The 26,703-nt window shown below is 38.1% G+C and overlaps 1 protein-coding gene and 1 pseudogene across 2 annotated transcripts in view; both read right to left on the reverse strand.

Annotated features, from left to right (window-relative positions):
* Window positions 1-2,579: 2,579 nt before the first annotated feature.
* Window positions 2,580-26,703, reverse strand: part of RRM1 (ribonucleotide reductase catalytic subunit M1) — a 40,463-nt gene continuing 16,339 nt past the window's right edge. For both annotated transcript variants that reach the window (XM_019975424.2, XM_070803812.1), the window contains 13 exons: window positions 26,472-26,634; window positions 21,943-22,084; window positions 19,599-19,682; window positions 18,315-18,476; window positions 17,872-17,951; window positions 15,082-15,283; window positions 12,323-12,472; window positions 11,902-12,123; window positions 10,107-10,183; window positions 7,240-7,375; window positions 6,286-6,381; window positions 4,748-4,936; window positions 2,580-3,192 (listed from right to left, as the gene is read on the reverse strand). In XM_019975424.2, coding sequence (XP_019830983.1) covers window positions 3,007-3,192; window positions 4,748-4,936; window positions 6,286-6,381; window positions 7,240-7,375; window positions 10,107-10,183; window positions 11,902-12,123; window positions 12,323-12,472; window positions 15,082-15,283; window positions 17,872-17,951; window positions 18,315-18,476; window positions 19,599-19,682; window positions 21,943-22,084; window positions 26,472-26,634 — 1,889 coding nt within the window. In that variant the 3' untranslated portion in view covers window positions 2,580-3,006. The remainder of the gene's footprint in view (window positions 3,193-4,747; window positions 4,937-6,285; window positions 6,382-7,239; window positions 7,376-10,106; window positions 10,184-11,901; window positions 12,124-12,322; window positions 12,473-15,081; window positions 15,284-17,871; window positions 17,952-18,314; window positions 18,477-19,598; window positions 19,683-21,942; window positions 22,085-26,471; window positions 26,635-26,703) is intronic.
* Window positions 15,291-17,865, reverse strand: LOC109569746 (transcriptional enhancer factor TEF-4 pseudogene; annotated as a pseudogene).

Consider the following 26,703-nt stretch of genomic DNA (forward strand, 5'->3'; position numbering starts at 1 on the left):
GACTTATTACTCTGATACACAAACGTCGTACTGGTAAGTCTATAGTAGCTGCTTCTTTTCGCTCACTAGGTCCAACCTGACCTCAATGTAATGGAGCAGTGTGATGTACCGTGGAAAGGAAAAGTGATCAAGATGAACTATTAATTACGATACTGGGCTGGAGAGCTGATATATCCCTGAGGCAGAACACATACACGGTAACCCAGACCCTTGCCCCTTGTATTTGATTAGGAATATCCAGTGATGGTATTCTGCATCTCTATTGCCACATCACCCCATGGGCTATCAGAGCTCTCTTCACTACTGAGAAGTCATGCTTAAATCCCATCAAATTAGATAACCAATTCAGGAAATTCATCTTCATTCCAATAGAACCATTTTCAGTACCAAAAACTTTATTAGTCAGGGCTCTCATTCTCCAGAGAAAATAAGGTGTGTGTGTATATATATATACACACACATATACTATCTTATCTATATATTCCCTTAACCCTTGAACAATGCAAGGATTCGTTCTAGGACATGCCAAGGATATGAAAATCCATGGATGTTCAAGTCCCATGATACATCCATGGTTCCACATCCAGATTCAACCAAACACAGATTGTACAGAACTGTCATATTTACTGAAGAAATCCAAATATAAGTGGGCTCATGCACTTAAAACTCATGCTGTTCAATGGTCAACCATTATCTCTCCCCCTTCTCTATATATACACATATATAAAACTATGGAACTGGGAAATCCAAAATTGGCAGAGTAAGCCACCAGGATGGGGACCCAGAGAAGAGCAGATATTGTAGATCAGTCCAATGGCAGTCTGGAGGCAGAAGTCCTTCTTTCTCAGAGGACCACAGTCTTCTTCCTCTTAAGGACTTTAACTGATTGGATGAGGCTACCCACATTTTGGAGGATGATCTGATTTACTCAAAGTCAATAAATTTAAATGCTAATTTCATCTAAAGAAATACCTTCATAGATCTATTTAGTGTTTGATCAAATATCTAGATACTATGGCCTAGCCAGTTGACACATAAAATCAACCATCACATTGCTTAGGCTCAGAGCAAGCCTGGAGAAGTATGAGAGTGTCCTAGCACAGAGCCAATCTGCAAAGACCTAGGAAAGCTATCAGAACATTAACTGAACATACTCTGAAGAGCAGACTTCACTGCAAAAACATTTTGGAAATGTCTCAGAATGTTTCAACAACAAATATCACAAGCATTATAAAGAAACAAGAAAACATTCAAAGGAACAAGATAAACTGACAAAAACCGCTTCAGAGAAACTCAGCCATCAGACTTTCTAGACAGACATTAAAACAACTGTCTTAATCATAACCAAAGAGCTAAAGGCAAACAATGTAGTAACAAAGATTTTGTAGTAACAAAATCAGACTATCAACAAAGACATAGAAATAAAAGGAACCAGACATTCTAGAGCTGGAAAGAGCAATAAGTGAAATGAAAATTTCACGAGAGGGGCTCAACAGCAAAGTTGAGGAAGAAGAAAGAATAAATGAACTGGAACATAAGACAACTGAGATTAGAGGAAAAAATAGGATGAAGAAAAGTGAACAAAGCCTAAAGGACCCGTTGAGACACTAATAATGTGGACTGACAAATGCAACATAGACATCCCAGAAGGAAAAGAGGGAAAGCAGCAAAATCATTATCTGAAGTAATAATGGCTGAAAACTTCCCCAATTTAACAAAAGATGTGAATCTACTATACCAAGCAGCTCAATAAACCCTAGTTAGGATAAATTCAGGGACCCACACCAAGACACATTATAATCAAACTGTCAAAAGTCATTAGTACAGTTAGACAGAAGATTACCAGATATTCCAAGCACTGAACTTCTAGTACATACCCAAAAGAACTGAAAGCAGGAATTCAAACAGACTACTTGTGCATCAGTGTTAACAGCAGCATTATTCACAATAGACAAAAGGTGGAAACAACCCAAATGTCCATTAAGGGATGAATGGATAAACAAAATGGGGTATATATATATGTGTGTGTATATACATATATATATACACAATGAGGTATTACTCATCCTTAAAAAGATATGAAATTCTGACATGTGATACATAAATGAACCTTGAAAACATTATGCTAAGTGAAATAAGCCAGATAGAAAAGGACACATATTAAGATCCCTTCTACTTGAGATACCTAGAATAAGCAAATTTAGAGATAGAAAGTAGAATAGAAGTTACCAGGCAATGACAGGAGAAGGGGATCAGGAATTCATTGTTTTATATATAAACTTTCTGTTTGGGACGATGAAAAAGTTCTGGAAATAGTGGTGATGGCTGTACTTTGTATATGTACTTAATGTCACTAAATTGTATACTTTAAAATGGGTAAAATGGTAACATTTAGTTATGCTTATTTTACCACAGTTTTTTAAAAAGAGGAAAAAGGCACATATTAAAATCAGAATTCTATATGGTGTCTAAGTAATTTGTCTTAAAATTTCTTCCCTGAACTCTCAAAGAACAAAAAATGCTTTTACAAATTTGACCTTTGAAAGAAAATAAGTGACAAAATTAGTCTCACACAGTCATTTAGAAATGTTTATTATCTTTATTTCAGAATGACCTATTTAGACCACACCCAATAAAGGCCCCATCAGCACTTCTCACAGGTTATGACTCATTTTGTTTCTATGCACACACCAAACTTTCCTTACCAAAATGGAAGTCACCAGAAAAGGGGTGCCAGATGGGTGATAAAAACCCTACTTAATCACTCCCTATTTGCAAAATGACTTCTTTTGCATTTCTAAAACATCTAGTTTGATTCCCAATATATCAATTAAAAAAAATCATTACTTTCACACTTATACAGAAACAGTACTTTAAACCAGTTGATCTTTTTGCTGCAAAAAGGTCCAGCAAAGCCTTACCACTTCAAGCAAACCTACTGCACCTATCTAAGCTCAAGAAGTAGTTTGGCTACTGAGGAAGTGCTGGTCTCTTCTAAGCCCTTCCTCAGGACCCACACATCAGACATTCATCTCTGTTCTCCAAAGAGCACACCATGGCTGCTGTGTTCCTCTCCTTCTCTTCTTCTTTCGATACCTTTTCCTTATCTTTCAGCTTTTCTTTATTTAGAGTGAACTGGATTGGATTAGCGGCTGGTCTTGTCCTTAAATAATACATCCCAGTCTTCAAACCCTGAAAGGGAAGTAAGTACAACTAATTAGGAGAAGCTGTGAGAACATTAAACATTCAAGACCAATGTTTAAAATACATTTTCATAGACCAGGTCAAACTGCTTTCTAAATCTGGAATTATATCTCCTCTAGGAAGCCCCAGCTGTTTTTTTATTTGGGCTTCCCTGGTGGCTCAGCTGGTAAGAATCCGCTTGCAATGCGGGAGACCTGGTTCGATCCCCAGGTTGGGGAGATCCCCTGGAGAAGGGAAAGGCTACCCACTCCAGTATTCTTGCCTGGAGAATTCCATGGACAAAGGAGCCTGCTGGGCTGCAGTCCATGAGGTCACAAAGAGTCGGACACAACTGAGTGACCAGGCAGAGCACACACACAGCACAGGAAGCCCTCTCAAAAACGCTGAGAGAGAGAGAAGGAGACAGACAGTACCCGCTACCCTTTTCACCACTAAAACAAGCTTATCATTTTCAAAATGTCAAATATTTTTGTTCTCTAGTCTTTTTTTGTTTGTTTACGTGCACGACTTCCAAGAGTTCCTAAGAAAACATGTCTGCTTTAGATTATAACTATTTAGAGGTCTAGACCATTTCTCTGTATAAGTACAGATGACAACTATTTCATGGTTAAGAACCATCACCTTCTATTCAGTACCCCTAGTCCTGGAACACAGTACAAGTTCAATAAAAGTTTGTTAAATAAAAGGATAAAATTATAATTCTATATAAATACCTAGAACATTGTTAGGGAATAAGAATACATTATAGGGACTTCCCTGATGGTTCAGGGGTTAAGACTCTGCCTCACAATGCAGGAGACATGGGTTTGACCCCTGGTTCAGGAACTAAGATCCTACATGCTGCAGAGCAACTAAGCCTGCACCACAACTACTGAGCCCGCACACTCCAGAGTCCAAGCACCACAACTAGAGGGTCTGCGGTCTGCGTGCCCCAACAAAAAAGAACCTGTGTCACAACTAAGGCCCGATGCAAGTCAAATAAATAAAAATAAATACTCTTTTTTTTAAAAAAAGAACACATCATAGACTCACAGGTCTTTACAGTTGGCAGTGACTAGCTAAATGATTGGCTTTTATTCTGTTTTAAAGCTGGGAAACAATGGGTATTTTTGAATAGGTGGTTGATGTATAGTTTTATTTTAGGAATGGTAGCAGGACACAAGCTGGCCTAGAGTAAAGATACCAGAAGCAAAGAGATCAGGTAAGAACTTAAGAATAAAGGTGGTGGCGGTGATGGAATAGAAAGAAAGGCATTCAAGAAACAGTACAAACGAACAACCAACAGCACACGGTGAATGACTACATGGGAAGTAAAGGAAGGATCATAGGTAACGCCTATGAGCCTACAAGCTTTGAATAAAATAATCCCACCCAAAATAAGAAAATTCAAAGTGAGAGCTTAATCTAGTATAAATCCACATGTTTTAACATATTGGACTTAAAGTGAAAGAACTTCCAGGTGGCAATATTTAATAGGTAGCTAGAAAATAAAACTCTGTTCCAATTCTAAAGTATTCTAAGTTGGTTGACTTCCTCCACCAACCTGTTTCCAGCCGTAGAAGTGCATACTAGTGAGTTTGCCATAGTTAGGCTCAGCAATATGTATGTTCAAAGACTGGCTTTGATCAATGAAAGCGCCTCTCTCAGCGGCCATCTTGAGCACGGTTTTCTGAGAGATTTCCCACACAGTCTTATAAAGCTGCTTCAGGTCATCAGGAATTTCTGGTATGCTCTGAAGAAGGTAAAGCAGATGCTATTGTACTCTGGTTGAAGAAAGCAGTATAATTAATAGAACGATGCCCCAGGGTCTGGCTGTGATTCTACTTCCAGTCAGATCTGATCCTAGCCATTCCATTTAATACAGTATGATCCTTATCAAGTTTCCTAAGACTACTCACTTCCAGCTTATAAAGTCTAATAAAACCCCATCTAACCAACAAAATATCAATCTGGTGGTAGTTATGTAAGATTCATTTTTAATTGGTTAATGGCCAAAACATTCACTGTTTTAGAGGCACTTAATAAAGAAAGGCGGAGAAGGCAATGGCAGCCCACTCCAGTACTCTTGCCTGGAAAATCCCATGGATGGAGGAGCCTGCTAGGCTTCAGTCCATGGGGTCGCTAAGTCGGACATGACTGAGAGACTTCACTTTCACTTTTCACTTTCATGCACTGGAGAAGGAAATGGCAACCCACTCCAGTGTTCTTGCCTGGAGAATCCCAGGGACAGCGGAGCCTGGTAGGCTGCCGTCTATGGGGTCGCACAGAGTCGGACACGACTGACGTGACTTAGCAGCAGCAATAAAGGAAGGCCAGATCAAAGCTAAGCAATAAAAGACCCTTGAGTTTTGCAGAAAATATAAAAATTCAGGGCTGTAACTCACAGAAACATGACCCAAGGAAGCAATGACACAAAAACCTTTTAAATATGGTAGGACTCCACAAACTCCACTCGAAGTCAATAGAAATAAGGCTTTCTTATTTCTTAGGTCTAGGGTTAGCGTGCATCAAAACATAGACTGGCTAATGCTACAGTTTCTATCAGCAAATACAGAAATGTTACAGGAATCTTTATCTGTGTTGCTGAGCAGACCAATATCTAATAAGTGGCCTCTATCTACAAATAAATGCTTCTTGATTCTCAATTGCACATATTTTATTGTTAAACACTATTTGTGGCTCTGACTTTTGAACTATCAGTCTTCAATCTCCATCAAACTTTTTAATTAAGTTTGACTCTAATTTCAGGCTTTACATCACTGGTCTCCAAACTCTGATGCACTTTGGAATTATCTAGAGAGTCTTTAAAAAATGCTGATGCCTGAACTCTCATTCCCAGACATTTAATTGGTATGGAAACAATCTAAGCTTCAGCTTTAATAGCTCTTTAATGTATTCTAACATGCAGAGAAGTTGGGAACCATTGTTTTATAGTGCTGCACAAACAAGAGGGTAAGGCCTGGATATATGACCAGAGTGAACAGCCATTCTTTCTCTGTATTGCCTGGGATAATCGAGAAGGTACCAATGTTCAACTTAGCTCCTGAAGAGCACACTTTGTTTTTTTTGGTCATTCTGTACCTGGATGGACCCATTGCATGCAATAATCTGATTTTTCATCTCTTCATTCCACAAGCCCCGCTCAGTAAGATCTTTCAGTAAGTGAGGATTTACAATCTGAAAGGAAAAGGAGGAAAAATGTGAAAGAATAAACAACAACAGGGCCTGAAGAGGATTACACACTTGGAGTTTAACATTAGATTGCTTGGTAAATTCTATTTTTTATGAAACTGAGTGACATATCCCATCACATGAAATATTCCTCTAAAATCCTGATACCTGTTATTCAAAACATAACATACAGTACTGCAAAAGTGAAAGGAGCTAACTGCCTAAGCTGGGTATGTAGAATGATTCTTTTCTTGTTTTAAGTATGGACACAATAAATACTTGAGAAAATTGTAAATGTACCCAACCCAAACCTTACAGAAATTTACTTCAGAATATCTGTAAATTCACAAATAAATATCTGTTAAATTAGTGCTTCTCAACCTGCACACAAGAATTACTTGGGAACCTCAAAAAAAAAAAAAATAAAGTGGTCCTTCCAATCACAAATTCCTAGTTTGTAACCAAGGCTGAGAACCACTATCTTAAAAGATACTTCTATACATCTGGAGTATCATCAACTTAAGCATTTGAGGCTATAGTATATGTGTTATAGTTTAGCACACGTAGTAAAGCGTAGTATATGACATATACTACATGATTAAAGAATGGTTACACATTACATGAACTCTAATATCAACAAACTGCTTTCATACTCAACCCTCAATCCTTCATTCTTCTGATAGATATTTATAAAATGTCTATTATATGCTGAAATAACATAAATAACATTAGAGATGACAGCTCACTTTATCAAAACTTTGCCCCCATTCTAAGATAGAGGGGCATCTTAAATATGAGCAGCATTTACTCCTAACATCAGGCTTCTAAAAGACTTTCCAGTACGTCTGGTTGTAATCTTCTCACCTGAAATTCTCCTGACAAGACTCTGCGAGTGTAGATGTTACTGGTATAAGGTTCAATTGACTCATTATTTCCCAATATCTGAGCAGTTGAAGCAGTAGGCATCGGGGCAATAAGTAAACTGTTTCTTACACCATACCTGAGGAAAAGGAGATTATTAGGTGCTGGTCCTTATGCTACTATCTGTCAGGAAGACAGCTACTTTAATCAACGTAGTAAAGCAGTTGCTGTAAATACCATACATGCACCACACTCACATGCTGACATTTGCATTTAACCCCTACAGGGATGCAACTCTACAGTATGCCCTTTTCCTAAATGAATGATTGATTCCTAAACAGAATTAGCACAACTTTTACTGCTGACAACCTTTATCATGCCATGACTTATGCCACTTAAGAATCACAGCATTTGATACACCATCTTGCCTAAGGAAACACTCAAATGGCTGTTGGAGAGTCCCCACCTGTTACAGGTACACTCATTTAACCCTCACTCTTTTCTAAGAGACTATGTGATCACTGTGCTAGGCTCTTTAAGGAAACTTAATGATGTGAAAGTGGTAAGACCCAAACGTCTATCACCACAACTCTTCATTATACTGAATAAGATAATGAATACAGAAAATGACGCTCAAAGTATAATATTCCTGACTTCCTCTATCACCTCGTTAATTAAAGTTCCTAGAAGAATGCTAACCTCTTGACTCCGTTCAGTGCCAAAGAGAATGCTTAAAAATGTAGTATCTGAGCTCTGAAAATCTTCAAACTGTGCTAAGCACATCTTTCAAAGCTCAGCCTAGGGAATTCCCTGGTGGTCCAGTGGTTAAGAATCTGTCTTCCAATGCAGGAGATGTGGGTTTGATCTCTGGTTGAGAAACTAAGATCCTACATGCCTCAGGGCAACTCAGCCCATGTGCCTCAATGAAGAACCAGCACAGCCAAAATAAACAATAATAGTAGTAATAAAATAGTAATAATAAAAACCTTAGCTGAAGAGATACCTATGCTAAAACATCTTTCCTGATCAGGCAGACAACAGTAAGTAAAAATGTCAAATACAAGTATGTGCATTGCAAATATTTTTTATGACCTGTACCTTTACGTATATTTTATTTGTGTACATGTCTCACCTTACTTAGTTTCTCGAGCACAAAGAGCTTGCCTTTGCTGCATTCCATACCTCTAGATTCATACAGTACTTAGCACCGAGCCTCATATCCTAATGGAGTGTATACAACTGAAATTTCAACTTCTCTACGTCACTTTCACCAGGGCTTCCCTGGTGGCTCAGATGGTAAAGCGTCTGCCTGCAATGTGGGAGACCAGGGTTTGATCCCTGGGTCAGGAATATCCCTGGAGAAGGAAATGGCAACACACTCCAGTACTCTCACCTGGAAAATTCCATGGACGGAGGAGCCTGGTAGGCTACAGTCCACAGGGGTCGCAAAGAGTCAGACACGACTGAGCTAATTCACTTTCACTTTCATGTCACTTTCTAGTTGTGAGGCATCAAGTAAACCACCAACTAGCTCCATGTCTACTCCCTCAGTAAAGTGGACAGTGGTTTCTTGTCCACAGATAAGAAAATGTTTTGAAAAGTCACATACATCCAAACTATGGAATCATCTGTAATCACTAAAAACATTAAATAGATTTGCATGTACTAAAAGAGAAAGATCTCCAAAATAAATCACTAAATAAAAAGTCTCAGAATGTGTCAAGTTTGATCACATCTGCAAATGAACTGAAAAAGGTCTAGAAAAATATACACCATTCATGTTGGTGATCTCTGAGAAAAGAAATAAGTTGTTTTTTTGTTTGTTTTGTAGGACAAGTGGTTGGTAGAAGAGGTATAAAAAAGGGCTTTTACTTTCTATTTTGTTTCTGTACTTGAACTTTATTAACAATGAATGTGTATTTATGTTGAAATTTTTATTTTAATTTTGAAACTTTAAAAAGTTATACATAAAAGACATTTAAACTACAGTATTTTGAGAAAAAAACAAAGTAAAAATAGAGTTCAGGGGCATTTTTTAAAAAATTGAATTTGCATGTAAATACACATATATATACAAAACCAGAAGAAAGTCTGAGGATGACAGACAAAAAAATACAAACAGGTGGTATTGGGGTAATTTTCATTTTACTCCCTTTTCACTTGTATGTTTTTCTAAATTGTCTAACATATATTATTTGAGCAATGAAACAATCTGAAGGTAAACGGGTATATTTAAAGAGCATTTAAAGCTACTGCTTCCTTCTGCAAACATTAAACACTATGTATATTCATCAACCTGGACGTGTCAGACAGTCATGATAGAAAGCAAAAGCAACCTGTTTCATTATTGACTCAGAAAAACATTCTGCCTGCACTCAAATTTCTTATGTTTATTAATTGAAAAGGCCTACAGACTCAATTTTTACATTTTTCTCTCCAACAGTTTAATATATTAAACCCTCCAAAAGCTCTTTAAATTCCCTAATGTAGTCCTATGATAATCAATTCAGTGAAAGCCATTTATGGGCCCAATGTAATTAAGCAATAAATAAAAGTGGAAAACATTTAAAAAGCAAACACACTTGGAAATATGAATGCTTAATGAGAAAAAGAATTACCCATTCTTGCTAGTTAAGCCCTAAAACAACATCAACTAATAATACCTACCAGGTACTAAAATGTTTTCATTGCAGACTACTGTACATATATTGTCCTAGGAAGTATTTTCACAATAACAGTTCTATAGATAGGTCCTTGTAGTCCCATTTAAAAGAGAAAAAGATGAATTTCAGAAGATAAAATAACATACCTAAGTTTGAAAGAGCCAGGATGAAAACCTGAACCCAAAGCTACTTTACATCTCTACTTACTTTGCAATCTTCTCCTTGAGAAGGTTCCAGTCCCACAGGTCTGTAGGAGTAACATTCCACATATCATACTGAAGGATCTAAGGAACAAACAACCCAAATTGATGATAAATCATTCAATGACCATCTGAAACTATGACAAAAACCAAGCAAATGACTAATTGCCATGTCCCCATATCCCAACAAATGCTGTCATGTAAGGAGTATAAGGCCCAGAGATTTTCCTAGACAAACTGCTATGTAGTCATATTGATTCAAAGCAGGCTGACTAAGGCTTACCTCTTCCCCTTATCCCTGCTGAGTCCTCTCAGAAGACCCATATCATCTCTACAAACCAGGAAATTTTAACAAATGAAAGCATGTTGCTGAAATGTATTCTCTTTTTGTACAATAAAAGAATTACTCTACCCTCTACCTTCATCTTTCTTTACAGCCTTGATCTATCCTATCTCTAAATATTATCTAGTTAGCTAATTAACACCTATTTTCAAACAATGTAGAGTTCCTAAATATCAGTAGGAACTGTGAGAACTAAATCTAACATCTTATTTTACAGGGAAGAGAATCATCCTACTGGGGATAAAGGCAGTGTGATGGCAGAATGCTAGGACAGCACTCAGATTCCCACCTCCTGGGGTATAGGCCCTCAAACTCTCCTCCTCTTCAGTATACACAGGACCTGGAAACACGATGGATGTCACTCACACAATTGTGACAAATGTGAAGGGTTTCTGCAGATGCAATTAAGGTTGAGAATCAGTTTAATTTTTTAGCAAAAAGGGAGATTATCCTGGGTGGCCCTGACCTGACAAATGAAAATGCCCAAATTGGTGACTGGACTGGGCTCTTGAAATGAGGGACTCTCCCTCCTACTGGCTTTGAAGCATCAAGATGCCATGAGCTCTAGAACTGCAAGGAAATGAACAACCAGGAGGGGTTGGAGAACTGTGCCTGAGATGAGATCACAGCTTCTACTGACCTCTTGACTTTGAGAGACCCAGAGATTAAGCTAACCCAAGTCTGCACTCCTTACCCATGGAAATTGATACTGAATGTACGTTGTTTTAATCTGCTAAGTTTAGGTATAGAAAACTAATACCTGGGAGTTCCCTGGTGATCTAGTAGTTAAGATTCAGTGTTTTCACTACTGTGGGCTCAGGATCCCTGCTCAGGGAACTAAGATCCTGCAAGCCATGCAAGGTACCACTCCCTTTCCCCACCCATCCAAAAAGAAAAAAAAAACTAACTCAGCAGTCTTCCTATGTCTTTTAGCAATAATTAGTTTTAAATAAAAGAGATGTAAATAGAATATACTTTTTACTCCAGAGAACAAAAGGACTATATGAGCTTCAGATGTCTGGTATAACAGATTACAACTTTAGTGGCTTAAAATAACAAAATTTATTCTCTTGCAGTCTTGGAGGCTGGAAGCCCAAATTCAATATGTTGGGAAGGCCCCCTCCATCCCCAGAGTCTAGGGGAGATTCGGTTCTTTGCCTCTCCCAGCTTCTAGTGGCTTCAATTCTCCTGGGCTGTGGGTACAGCTCTCCAACCTCTGCCTCTATGGTTGTGTTGCTCCTTCTTCTCTGTGTCTCTTGTAAGGACAACTGTGACTGTATTTAGGGCCCACCTGGATAATCCAGGATAATCTCAATTACATCTGCAAAGATCCTTTTTACATCAAATAATTTAATAGTCAGAGGTTCCAGACATTAGGATGTGAACATCTTTTTGAGGGCTACCATTAAGCCTACTACAGGAACCCATAGGCAAAGAGAAATTTCATCCATATACTTACTCCTTTGCTGACTGGAGAGCCCTCATAGGTTTCATATGGGCCATACTCCTTGGCCAGGTCACAGCTGGCTTCCAAGGCTCCATAATAAATGGTTTCAAAGATCTGCTTATTCAATAATTGGGCCTCTGGACTCTCAAAAGGGTACCTCATCAGAATAAAAGCATCTGCCAGACCTTGTACCCCAATTCCAATGGGGCGATGGAGTTTATTCGACAAGCTAGCCTTTGTGCCAATAGATTTAGAAAAGAAAGAGATGACATTAACGAACAGTAAAACCAACATTCTGTACCAAATGACACACTCTCTATCTCAGTTTTCTCACACCATTCCAATCATTCCAATGATAACATGATGACTAGAAGACTATGATCAACTCCTTGGATTTCAATTATCACCAATAAGCAGAGAAATCTATTCATACCTCTGGGACAGGGTAGTAGTTAATATCAATAATTTTATTCAAGTTTCGGACAATGACTTTGGTGACTTCAGCCAACTTTGTAAAGTCATATGTGTGTTCTGATGTGACATACATATTCAGGGCCAGGGAAGCCAAGTTACAGACTGCAACCTAGAATTTGAAGAAAAAGGGTCAAGAATCACATGATTTTTATTTCAATGACACTACCCTGTACACCTCTAACACTTGTTGACATTAAAGTTTTAGTTTCTATCTTTGACTGCTTCCTCTTCACCATTCACCTGTTCATTTCTAAACCCCAGGACCTATTCCCATGTGTGAATGGTTACATGCACCAGTGAGACAGCTTAAGATGGGGGAAGAACCGTACACTCCATAGTACAAGGCTCTTTACCAGACGTATGTCACTGTGCTATAATTTTTTATGTATGTCAGTAGATGTGCACTGTCTAATACAACAGCCACTAAATAAAAACTACATGAAATTTAAAATTGTTTCTCAATTGCACTAGTTATATTTCAAATGCTCAGTAGCCACCCAATACAGAACATTTCTATCACTGTAAAAAGCTGTTCCAAATTACCCATGTCTACCTCATCCTCACTGAGACTCCAACAGCCCATAACAAAGGATCCAAGTTTGAATTTTAAAAAAGCTCTTTAGGTGATTCTTACTATACTAAGTGGTGAGCATTTTCAGGTTAGGGATCATATCTTTTTTATCCTTACATTTTCAGGACTAGCACCACCACACCTGGCATATAGCAAATGCTAAATAATACTGAATGAATATACTTCCTTCACCATTTTGATTATGACTCTCCCAATCCAAACTCTCAACTCCTTTCACCTAGACTCCCTCATGCCCTTCATACCTAATCAATTCTACACATGGTGACAAAGTACCCATTTTTAAAACATAGCTCGAATCACATAAGCCTGATAAATGCAAGGGAGAAAAATAAGGCAGGAAATTGGGGCTAAGCATGGAAGGAGTGCCATTTTTAAATAGTCATCAAGGGAGACACCACTGAGAATGTGACATATGAAGAAAGAACTGAAGAAGTTAGAAAGCAAGTCACATGGCTCTCTGGGGAAAAGAGCATTTTACCACTCAAAACTCCTGCAGCAGGAGTATGAGAAATGGCAATGAAATTAGAAGGGTTGGAGCACAGTGAGCAAGGGGAAAAATAAGAACAGATGAGGTGGGATACTCAATTGTGTACCATCTCACAGGGCATTATAAGGACAGAAATGAGGTAATGATACATACTACAGCATGGACAACTGACACAAAAGGCCCAATATTACATGATTCCATTCATACGGAATGCCCACAATAGACAAATCCAGAGACATAAAATAGATCAGTGTTGCCAGGGGATGGGTGAAGAGGGGAACAGACAGTGAATGCTAACAGGTACAAGGTTTCTTTCTGGGGTGGTGACAATGTTCTAGAATTAGTTATCAGTGATAGTTGTACAACTTTATGAATATACTAATAAAAAATCACAGAACTGTATCCTTTAGAAGGGTGAAATTTATGGTATGTGACTTATATCTCCATTTTTAAAAAATGAACAAACTCTGGATGGGTTGGAAAGTCAAAGATAAATATTGCACAGAGAATGGTATGATCTGATTTTTTGTTTTTAAAAAAGGTCATTTTATTCTCTGTAATACAGTCTAACTATATAACAATATAAATATATGCCAATTTCCTCCAACTGAATTGTAAGTTTCTAGAGGGCAGGGATTGAGCCACATTCATTTGTATCTCAGAGCACCTAGTCCGGTGTCTTACATATGCCTGGTGGTCAGTAAACTTTGTTAAATCAAACTGCAAGCTCAGCAGTATGTTCAGCTCACTTACCATTTTCTTTGACTTTTCATCTGTCATGTTTTTAGGTCCTAGAATTCAGGATCTGTTCCTTCCTCCTCATTTTCATAGCTTACATCCAATATCCACACAGTCTGTCATCTGACTAACGCAACAATCTCTATAAAGTAACTTCCAACTGCTTCTCACACCAAGCCATTCTATAACCAGAATCAAGAGCTATCCTTCCCATCCTAGCAATGCTATCTTTCTTTCAAAAATCTACAAGGGCTTTCCTATGTCTGAAATATGCCAGCTTTCACGTACTTTCTCTCTTCCCTCAACCACAGCCATCCCTCCTTTAATATATCTGCTCCATCACAATAAACTTACTTTCCACTCCCTGCGCAAAACCTATCCCTGTCTCTAATCTGTCATACTGGTGGTTCTTCCCAAATAGAAAGCTTTTTCATAAACTTCTTTTTAAAATAACCAAATCTATATCCCATTTCCAGCCTTGCCTCTTCTATGAATGGCCTTAAAGATTTGAGATGAGAATTTTGTCTCACATTCACTGAAAGGACTCTCATGCTTACATATTTTAAACTGAATACACACTCTAACACGTTACTGTGTTTGTCCTAACTCTAACCTAAATAATTATGTATTGCTATTTTTCTCAAGAAAAGATTATTACAACAATGTGTGTGTAAGAAAAAGTCTACAGTCTTTTCTATATGGCTCAGACTAGAAGATTTTTAAGGGCACACATCATACCTCTTCCTTCCTTTATAATCTATTTCAGTGCCCTTCTGCTTACAGCAAGCTATGAATACTCCCTTCACTCAACTCAAGGGAAATCAAGTGAGAGATTCACAAACAATTCACAAACTCCTAAGATTCTTCTCTCAGTACCTGAGGCAGAAGTTTTTCTACCTACCTCATCTTTGCTGGTATACTCTACTATTTCTGTGCACAGGTTGCTGCATTTGATGGTTCCCAAGTTCTGCTGGTTGCTCTTCCGATTACAGGAATCTTTGTAGAGCATATACGGGGTACCTGTCTCTGTCTGAGACTCAATGATGGCATACCAAAGCTGCTGAGCTTTTATAACTTTGCGGACACGACCTTCTTTCTCATACCTGGAAGGCAAAGCTAGTATTATTTTAATATTCCCTAAGAAAATCTTTATTGCAGACAACATGAAGAGAAGCACCAAAATATAAAATATTGAAAACTCTTAAATTTTTACTAAGTTTTGCTAAGGGAAAAAAATTAGGAATATGATACACATTTTACTATGGCTAAAGCCAGACTCACTAAATCAATAATACCTTCCTTAATAAAAAGGAACAAAGACTGAATTAGTTAAATAGTGCCATTGTGCTACAGCAGTACTCTGGTGCTATTACTTAATGAACTTCTGACACGTGCACCCCAGTTGCTCTCAATTCCTGTGTATAATACAAAAGCATAACTTGCTTTATCAAATGTACTTTATAACAAAGCAAATTAATAACTCTGCATTAATTGTTTAGAGGATCTATTAAAATATGATTTAACTTGAACACCTATTTACATGTCCCAAAGATTTTTGTTCTGTTTCTTAATAATTATCTTTTGTTATATTAAAAAAGAAATATTTCCAGGGCCCACCTGGTCTGCTCCTGCACAGAAAGGGTTAACTTTCAACATTCGATTATCAGGGTACTGGGATGCGGGTGGTAAGGAAAGGCAGACTGGCAAGAGGGAGGACGCTTAACAACAGAGAGGGACAAGCCAATGTGTAACTGCTGCTGCTGGGGGCCCTCCAAAACATCCAAAACAGAAAAGGGGGAGGGTGCCTGTTAGAGACAGAACCAGTGGTGTCCCAAGGGTTGTCATACTTCTGTTCCCTGGGTCTAATGCTCTGGAGTGATCTGTGCTTTCAGAGACCTCTGTGAGGTTCCAATGTCAGGATCCATCCTTTCCTCACAGTCCCAGCACGTTCAACTCACAACACAGTTTTTAAGGAGCAGCCCCTCCCCAAGTAAGAGGAAAGCTGTAGGTCCTTCCTGAGAGGAGGGTATTCTGGGGATGAGCCACTCCTGGGGTCCCCCTTCAGTCCCTAACCAGGCAGTAAATGTGGTGCTGGGCACCCTGTTCACTGGTAAAGACCTCGAAGATGTAGGCGGTGCAGAGCAGCAGTTCCTAGGTGTCTCTGTGTCACCACCCGGAGGATGGTAAAGTTCTCCAGGATGCTGTTCATCGCATGGCGCTCCAGCAGCTGCCGCAGCTTGTGAGAAAATTCACCAGGTGCTTGCACATGGGTGAGTGCAACATGTGGTACACAAACCTCCCATCCTCCATCAGGGCATGTTCTGTCTACACCTTTTCCACCACCTGCTTGCGAAAGGAGTAGACCTTAAAGGAACAGGCAAGGGTCACGTGGTCCAGGCTCTCATACTGGCTGCTCTCTTCACAGAAGCCACTGCTGCCGCTGGCGGCCCCACCTCCTCACCACTTGGGCCCTAGGTCAGGTCCACCCAGAACCTGACCAGGAAGAAAGTATGGCTGGCCCCACTGTCACACAGCTCCTATAGCCCCTCTTTTTTCAGGGAATTTGTCATAGATCTGTCAGATGTCCACATTCTCGAGGCAGGGCACTCCAGGGTTGGGGCAGTGCAGGCTGATGTGTACAAACAGGTGCTGTGACCGAGCAGTGCCCAGAGCCCAAGCCTACCAGGCTGGGGGTGATGTGGCAGGTGGGAGCAAAGCAAAGGATGAGAGGGCTTGGGAAGCTCATACCCTGGCAGAGCAGTAGATGGAGGATTCAGTGACAAGAACAGTGTTTTGAGAATGGCTTCACATCTGGAACATTCCAGGAGGGCCCAGAAGCCCCGACCTAAAATGGAAAGGTTCTGGGGCCTGAGGACTGGTGGGATCCAGTCTGGCCTGCAGGGAAGGTGCTGAGATGAGCTGGGCAAAGGACACAGAAGTCATTGTCTGGAAAGCCTTGTCCTTGGAAACCTGGTCCACATTTAGTGCCTTGAGCATCAGCTGGATTTCCCCAGACCTCCCCTGGACCAAAGCCTGGACATGACTAGAGACTGTTTGCGAGTTTAGGTCTTCCATGTTCTCAGTTTGATGTTGCAGGCAATCAGTTTATCACAACCATACAACCTGACTCCATTGAATAGGATTTTCCACTGGCCACAGGATAGGTAAGAGGCCGTGGCCTCCTGGAAGCTCTGCTCAATGTCTGTACTCCAGACACCCTCTGTATCTGTCAGGGCCCTCATCGCCCCCCACCCCCTCACTGCCCTCCTCGCTTCCTTCCATACTTTCTGTCCAGCCACTGCCATTGGGGGTGTTCCCCTACCTGGGCATCCTGGCCATGGGGCTGGGGGGAAGTTTGTCATGAGTAATTTTTTTGGCCATGCCACGCAGCATGCTGGATCTTAGTTCCCCAATCGGGGATCAAATCTGTGGCCTCTGCAGTGGTAGAGTGTAGTCTTAACCACTGGACAGCCAGGGAAGTCCCTCCAAAGTTTTAAGAAAGACAAACCAAAATTTTGGTGAAGATTCAGGAAGAAAACACACTAAAACAAAATTACTAGTCACATTCTCTTCTAGATGCTTCTGAAGAATCCTAGAAACTAGGCTAATAATTGACATAGTTTTGAAATTTACATCCTATAAATAAAAGAAACAAGGTTAAAACATTATTACTTTTGTATTTTTTCCATACCTTTCATATAGCTTCTCAAATTCTTCTCCCCAGACCTCATCCAGACCAGGACATTCATTTGGACACATCAAAGACCAGTCCTGCCAAGGGAAGAAGAATACCAACCATAAGAAACTTCAAATAACCAATCACACATGGTCCATTAGGAATACTACAAGGGAGAGGGTGGCCTCCATAGACTGTCTTAAAATTCTGCTTCAGAAATAGTATTTAGGCTCAAGTCCAAACATCTAGTTCTGCCTATTTGTTCGTGACTCCTAAAGCATTTAGAGCATCTGCTTTAGAAAATAAAAATCCAAGAAGGCAAGAAAGGCATCTCTTGCTCAGCATGCCTTGCTGTTGCATAACATATAGGTAGATTCTTCCTAAGCATGATTTAAGATGATTGAGGAGAAAACTCATATGAACCAAGTTGTTATTACTAACAAGTAACTATCTCTCACCTGATTAGTCTCCACTCGCTTCATGAAGAGATCTGGAATCCAAAGGGCAAAGAAAAGGTCCCTGGCACGCTGCTCTTCCTTTCCTGTGTTCTTCTTTAAATCAAGGAACTCAAAGATGTCTAAATGCCAAGGTTCCAGGTAAATAGCAAATGCCCCAGGTCGCTAAAGGTAAATAAATCATCATTCTTTTCAGAATCAGAATGAAATAAAGGAACTTCATATTTTCCAAAGCACTTCAATAATATCTTCTTGGATCTTCACTACAATTAATGAATTACATGAGATAATACAAATAAAAGTACTATAAAATATAAAGTAGTAGAAAAATACTACTACTTTATATTTTATAGTATACAATACAATCCTAGGTGTAAAAAAGAACAATTAACACAAAGAAAATGTAGAACAAGAAAGACTAAATAATTTATCCAAAGTGACACAGTGAACTAGAGATGAAGCTTCCTCTTCAGCTGTCATGCAGCTCACTTTACACTCTGTGACGTGTATGTAAAGCCCCAAAAATTGCTTTAACTTTGACAATAAGTTGTGCTTTTTATTAAAGATCACAAAAAGGTGGTATGTCTTATCAAGGTCCTCACAGATTCCATTAGATAGGCTAGATGGCTGCAAAGTATTCTGCTGATAACATTGGAAAAATGGCCCAGTACTCTCTATTTTTCCCTCTATAAAACAGGCCAAGTTTTGCTTTTTGTCTTTTTTTTTTTTTTTTAATAAAAACCTAGAAAAAATATTACAACCCCTTTTCAAGATTAGGTATCAATATGTGCTTAATTGCTCAGACGTGTCCAACTGTTTGCGAGCCCATGGACTATAGCCTGCCAGGCTCCTATGTCTATGGGGATTCTCCAGCCAAGAATTCTGGAGTGGGTCGCCATGCCCTCCCTCCAAGGTATCAATATGAGTCACCACTTTAGAAATTCTTTGCAAATAAACTGTCTTGTAAGAAAGCTGACTAGATCACTGGCTGCCTGGAGCCAAGGATAACGTATGTATGTGTAGGAGTGATGGATGATTAATACAAAGGTACACAAGGAGACACATTGGTGTCTGTGTTCTATGGCTTGACTGGTATATATGTATAATATATATTGTATATGTATACTTCAAGTGTCTATACTTTAAGTAAAAAGTATACACACATTAAATTGATCATAAAAGTGGAAAAAAACAGAGTTGTTAGAAACATACATAGTGAGCTATCTTATTATAGCTTATATGAGATTTTCAGTTCTGATTTCTAGGGCTTTCACTCACAAAGCATACCTTGTTTCCACCTTGATCCACATATCGAGCTGTGTTGTTATATACTCTCAGCATCGGTACAAGACCATTGGAATTGCCATTAGTCTGAAAAAGAAACAGGATAAAGTCATCCGGAGGAACAAGAGGGGGTCAGCAAGGAAAAGAAGAAGATGGCTCAACAGCAGGCAAATTACTCTCTCCCAGTCTAGTGTCATCTGCTCCCCATCTCTACCTCTGCTTTGAAAACATAATGCCCAACATAAAACTGTGGAATAAATTACAAATATGTACAACATTATTTCATGGCATCTCTAGCTTACGATGAGAAATAACTATAAGTCAAACGAATCCAAAATCAGCATAGTTGAATTTAAACCCCCATACTTTCAAAAGGTCATCATATAATGAAATACTTTGGGTAGAGTAAAAACCCTACTACAGTATATTTTTCCCAAAAGAATTCAAGGCGATTTATAGTAAGAATTATATGCAGTGGATAAATCAAGACAATAAGGCAAATGGAGATTCTCCAATAAATACATTCTAGAATGAAGATGAGATACCTATCAATTTTTTAAAATAATCATTCTAACTCAAGGCAAGCCTTTAAGCAGAAAGGTAATGAACACCACATAACAGAATGGTTTTCTTCTGGACTCTCTTTCTATAGGGCGAGACATTTTCTTCACCTTATAGAGGAGGAAACAACTCAGAGAAGTAAAATAACTTCTACTAGGCCACACTACTAGTAATTAGTAGAGACAGGATTTAAATCCAGGTCTTACTCAAAATCATTACCTTTTTTCTTTTGTTTTTTAAATTGAAGTATGGTTGATTTACAATATTGTTATTAGTTTCAGGTATACAGCATAGTGATTCAGTATTTTATACTGAATGTGATTTCAGCATATTATACTCCATTATACGTTATTATAATACAATGGGTATAATTCTCTATTCTATACAGTATATCCTTGCTTAAATATTTTATATATAGTAGTTTATATATCAGTTAATGCCATATCCCTAATTTGTCACTCCCTGCTTCCCTGACCATTTGGTAACCACAAGTTTGTCTTCTTTATCTGTGAGTCTGTTTCTGTCATGCATACGCATCCATTTGCATTATTTTTAAGATTCCACCCAAAACCATGATCTTGACTCCCAGTGAATAGTGAACTAAAAGAGCTGAAATTTCCCTCATAAAGTATTAATGATTAAGCTTGAACCCTGGCTCTATCACATATTAAATGACTAATCTCTGGAAGTAATTTAACTTTGTAAGCTTCAGCTTCCTCACTTGTAAAATGAAAACAACAGTGGCTATACTCACAAAGTCACTGTAAGGAGTAAAGTTTACTGTGTTTGTAATATCTATCTATCTCATAAGGTTGTAGTAATTCACATAAAATTTTTATAACATTTAGCATATAGTAAGCAATGAATCCGAAGAATTGATGCTTTTGAACTGTGGTGTTGGAGAAGACTCTTGAGAGTTCCTTGGACTGCAAGGAGATCCAACCAGTCCATTCTAAAGATCAGTCCCTGGTGTTCTGTGGAAGGAATGATGTTAAAGCTGAAACTCCGTACTTTGGCCACCTCATGCGAAGAGTTGACTCATTAGAAAAGACTCTGATGCTGGGAGGGATTGGGGGCAGGAGGAGAAGGGGACGACAGAGGATGAGATGGCTGAATGGCATCACCGACTCAATGGACGTGAGTTTGAGTGAACTCTGGGAGTTGGTGATGGACAGTGAGGCCTGGCGTGCTGCAATTCATGGGGTCACAAAGAGTCGGACACAACTCAGCGACTGAACTGAACTGAAGCAATGAATAATAAAAGCTATTAATATTATTATTGCTAAAGTAAATCAGAATTCCAAAATCTGAGCTAAAAAGGACCCTGCTGCTGCTGCTAAGTCGCTTCAGTCGTGTTCGACTCTGTGCAACCCCACAGACGGCAGCCCGCTAGGCTCCTCTGTCCCTGGGATTCTCCAGGCAAGAATAATGGAGTGGGTTGTCATTTCCTTCTCCAATGCATGAAAGTGAAAAGTGAAAGTGAAGTCGCTCAGTCGTGCCCGACTCTTAGCGACCCCATGGACTACAGCCTACCAGGCTCCTCCGTCCATGGGATTTTCCAGGCAAGAATACTGGAGTGGGAAAAAGGACCCTAGAGCCCAACTAACCAACCTCTAATAAGATAGAAGTAGTGAACTCACTCATTGTAAGTTGCACAGCCAGCTAGTAATTAACAGAGATCCAGGTCTCCCACACTCCCGCAAATGCCTTCTCAACCACAACCCTGGTTGTTTATGGACTTGAGTCCCTCCAGCCACATATTTTTAGTCACACAACAGAAGCTTACCCCAGCAATGTAGCTGCCAGTAGCTCGAATACAACTCACAGCAACACCAATTCCACCAGCGGACTTGGAAATCAATGCACACTGCTTTAGAGTGTCATAAATGCCTTCAATGCTATCATCTTTCATACTCAGAAGGAAACAGCTATAGGGGGAAAAAGTCACAATTCAGCAAGGAAATGAAGGAGAGTCAAAAAACAACTATGTAATTCAAAGAGAATAAGGCAAATAAATGATCTAAAACTTACAAATTTTTTTTTAGAAGGAAAAAAAAAATTTTTTAGATGTTTTTAGAAGGAAAAAGAACCAAAACCTGGATATGACACAATGAAACATATCAGCATACATTGTTTTAAAATCATCTTGCCATCTACTCTAGATGATGAGCCTACATGAAAGTCTTAGGGATAGGTAAATATTAGCTTACCTATTCACCGGATTACAAATGTGTCATTATAACATTTTCTGATATAAATTCCTAAGCATACTTAACATCTTTTCAAGCCAAGAAATTTAAACATTTATGAAAAAAAACCCCACCGATCCAATAATGAACCAAATTTGATATGTCCATCAAAATTTAGCTCCCTTACAGTCTTTTTAAAGACAATCCTTCTACCTGTGATTTGGATCTCATCCTCCTACTCCAGGACCCTTATTCTACCAATGATTCCTTTTACCAACTTTAATATTCATCCAAACAAATAGACTTTATCTTTTGACTTTTTCTACTGAATATTCAGACATTCACAAATAACAGAGAATTTATAACATATACTTTGTACTTACCATCTGCCTCAAGAAATTTGATACTACAAATATAACCTAATATAATATATATATATAATATATGCTGTTTCCATGCTTTCTACGTTCCTTTAGCATTTACATATGTTCCACATTTTTAAAAAATTTCTGGTTTCATACTATTGTTCTGCAACCTGCTTTTATTTAACTCAGTATTGTTTTAGAGAGTCATTCCTACTAATATAGGACTAGTTTATTTTCATTGCTGTAAGGTATTCCATTGTATGAATATACCAATATATTTGTCCATTTGCCTGCTGGTGGACATTTAGATTATTTCCAACTTGTTTGCTATTCTAAACAATGCTCCTGTGGAAGTTTTTAAACATATCTCCTTGTGTTTATATCTAAGGATTGTCTATAGGGTGTAAACCTAGGAAAGGAATTTCTGAGTCAAAAGATATGCATGTGTTCCACTTTACTAAAGAGTCTCCAAAGTGAATGAGTAAGTATACTATATCAATCAATGCATGAGCCTGCCCACATGCTTACCAATACTTAGTTCATCAGCCTTTTAACTTGTATCAATCTGTTGGGTATGAAATATCTCATTATGATGTTAATTTTCACTTTCTTAATTAAAAGCAAAGTTTAACATCATCTCACGTGTTTAACAGCCAATCAGTTTCTTCTACAAATTAGCCCATGTTTCTATTTGGTTTTGTGTCTTTTTCTTATAATCTTTCAACAGTTAACGTACATTGCAAGTTTCCTCTCACCGTCTGAAATCTTTTTCACTGTATTTGGTTTGCTGAAGTTTAAAATTTTAATGTAGTCAATTTGTCCTTTATGTTGTTTGCTTATTATATCTATTTTAAGAAACCTTTCACTCCTCGGAGGTCATATATATTCTATCAAGATGTAAGTTGATAGTTATGACGTCTGCAACTCGCTGTCAAATGACTTAGCCAAAAATATTTTTAATTTTAAAGACAAAAATAAAAAATACATGTATATGCAAAATATCAGTACTTTTTAAAATCTAGGCATAAGTGGGTGTATGAGTGGAGTTCACTCCTTTTCTTCAAATTTTTCTAAATGTTTGAAATTCATATTAAAAAGCTGGGGAGGAAAATATTTATTTTTTCTACATGTTCTTCTAAAAGATTTTACTTTCATATTTATATTTTTTTCTTGAATTTATTTCTGTATATGACATAAAGAAAGGAAATCTAATTATACATTTCCCTATAGGATAACCGATTTTCCTAGTACTGTTTTCCCAATGAAATGCAATGACATCTGTTATTCATCAAGTTCTCATACAATCCACAAAGTAGGGTGTTTACTCTAGGATAGATAAACATAGATTTATAGTAGTCCTGAATATAGCAGGACTTTTTCTTCAAAACTATCTTGCTATTTATATTAATTTCTTGTGGCTACCCTAACAAATGCCACTAACTTGGTGGCTTAAAATAGAAATTAATTCTCTCACAGTTTAGGAGGTAAGAAGCTCAGCATCAGTTTCACTGGGCCAAAATCAAGAACATTCCTCCAGAGGCTCTAGTGGAGAACATTCCTAGACGAGCCAGCTTCTGGGCTCCTCTGCTTATAGCTACCTCACTCCAATTTCTGTCTCTATCTACATACTGCCTTCTTTTCTCTGTATGTCTTATATTTCCCTTAGCCTCTGTCTTATAAGGATATTTTTTATTAGATTCAGGACCCACCTGAATAATTTGGGATAATCTCCCTATGTCAAGATCTTTCTTGGAGGGGGAAAATGACAACCCACTCCAATATTCTTGCCTGGAAAATACCATGGACAGAGAAGCTTGGCGGGCCACAGTCCATGGATTTGCAAAAGAGTCAGAAACAACTATCTGACTAAATAATAATATGGATTTGTCAGTTTCTGTTTTGTGGATACTCTAAGAAGCTAAATAATTAAAAGTATTATTTGTGATTAAAAAAAAAAAAAGATCTTAGTCATACCTGAAAAACTGTTTTTCCTTATAAGGTAACATTTATAAATTTCAGGGATTAGGATTTGGTGTATTTGACCAGCACTAGATTATTCTTAGCCATTTGCTCCTCCATATTTATTTTAGAATCAGCATGTTGAAATTCTGACTGGAATTACACTGAATCTGTAGATTAACTTGGGAAAAACTGACATTGTTATAACATTAAATCCATTTATGAAAATATGATCACTCTCGATTTGTTATATAATGTCCTTCAATTACGTTTTAGAATTTTTTCCTTAAAAGCCTTGCACACCTTTCATTAGATTTATTCCTGAGTACCTTCCACTATTACACATTTTAAAATTTAAATCTTCTTTTTTTGGTTTCGTTTTTTATTTGCTGTGTCCAACTCTTTTGCAACCCCATGGGCTGTAGCCCACCAGGCTCCTCTGTCCATGGGATATCACAGGCAAGAACACTAGAATGGGTTGCCACATCCTTCTTTAAGAGATCTTCCCAACACAGGGATTGAACCCATGTCCTCTGCATTGGCAGGCGAATTCTTTATCACTGAGTCATGGGAAGCTCCTTAAATCTTCTAACAGCTAAAGTACAAAAATTCAATTAATTAACTTATGTTGAATTTATATCCAGATATTCTACTGAAGGGCTTCCCTGGTGTCTCAGATGGTAAAGAATCTGCCTGCAATGCAGGAGACCCAGGTTTGATCCCTGGGTCAGGAAGATTCCCTGGAGAAGGGAATGGCTACCCAATCCAGTATTCTTGCCTGGAGAATTCCATGGACAGACGAGCCTGGCAGGCTATAGTCCATGGGATTGCAAAGAGTCGGACACAACTGAGCAATTAACGTACACACACACACATTCTGCTGAAATCCTTTTACTTCTAATAACTTGTCTATAGATGCTCTTGAGGAATCATTAGTTTCATTCCCTCATTTCCAACCATTTTTTTTCTTATCTTACAATTACAATGCTGGCTCAGGCCTCCACTACAATGCTAAAAACAGAGGTCCAACAGATCTAAGTTTTTAGTGGATATCTTTTACCAAAGAAAGGAAGTTATTTTCTACATCTATTTTGCTATTTTTTTATGAAAGTATTAAATGATATAAAATGTTAGGGCAATGAATTACATTAATACACTTTTTGATGTTAGCATATTCTTCAATTCCTGGGATAACCCAACTTGCTTAGGGTGTATTAGCTGTTTTTTTTTTTTTTTAATACATTACTGGACTCTGTTCCAGTGTTTCCTTTCTCAGAAAATGACACCATAATAAATCTTGTTATTTACCCATAAACTCAGGAACCACTCTTTGAATGACTCATTCAAATCATCAATTCTGTCAATTTTACCTCCTAAATCTCTTAAATCAGTCTACTTCTCTCAATCTCTACTTTCACTTCCCTAACCCAAAATACCTACTCTCATACAGACTACTACTAGAATCCTCTAATTATTATCAGAAAATACTTTATTGAGATATAATTCACATACCATACAATTCTCCATTTAAAGTGTACAACTGATGGGTTTTAGTATATTTACAGAGTTGTACAACCATCACCAGAAACAAGCTTAAAATTTCACTACTGGCGTTTGTCTCTCATCAATTTGTTTACCACAATGCAATAAGAGAGTTTTTCAGAAAGTAAATCTCATTTAATGATTAAATGTTTATCAAATTAATTTTTATGTGATGAACTGTCTAGTTTCTTCAGGTCAAGGTTTATTTCCCTAGTCAAAAGCATTTTAGGATGTTAAAAGTGACTATAGGTGACATATACCTAGAAAGTTGTGGGCGGTTGGTACCAGCATTGAAGAGAGTGGGAGAGGCATGGGTAAACCACTTCTCAGAAAGAAGGTTGTAGGTTTCAATAGCAGCATCAATATCTTCTTTGTGAATCCCCACAGATACCCTCATCAACATGTGTTGTGGTCTTTCAGCCACTAAAAACAAGATAAATTTTTTACATGAAAACTAGGCTGAGATATGTACTTGAGTCTAAAAAAAGGAAC

Source organism: Bos indicus, chromosome 15 (assembly GCF_029378745.1).
Source record: "Bos indicus isolate NIAB-ARS_2022 breed Sahiwal x Tharparkar chromosome 15, NIAB-ARS_B.indTharparkar_mat_pri_1.0, whole genome shotgun sequence".
Classification (NCBI taxonomy): Eukaryota; Metazoa; Chordata; class Mammalia; order Artiodactyla; family Bovidae; genus Bos; species Bos indicus.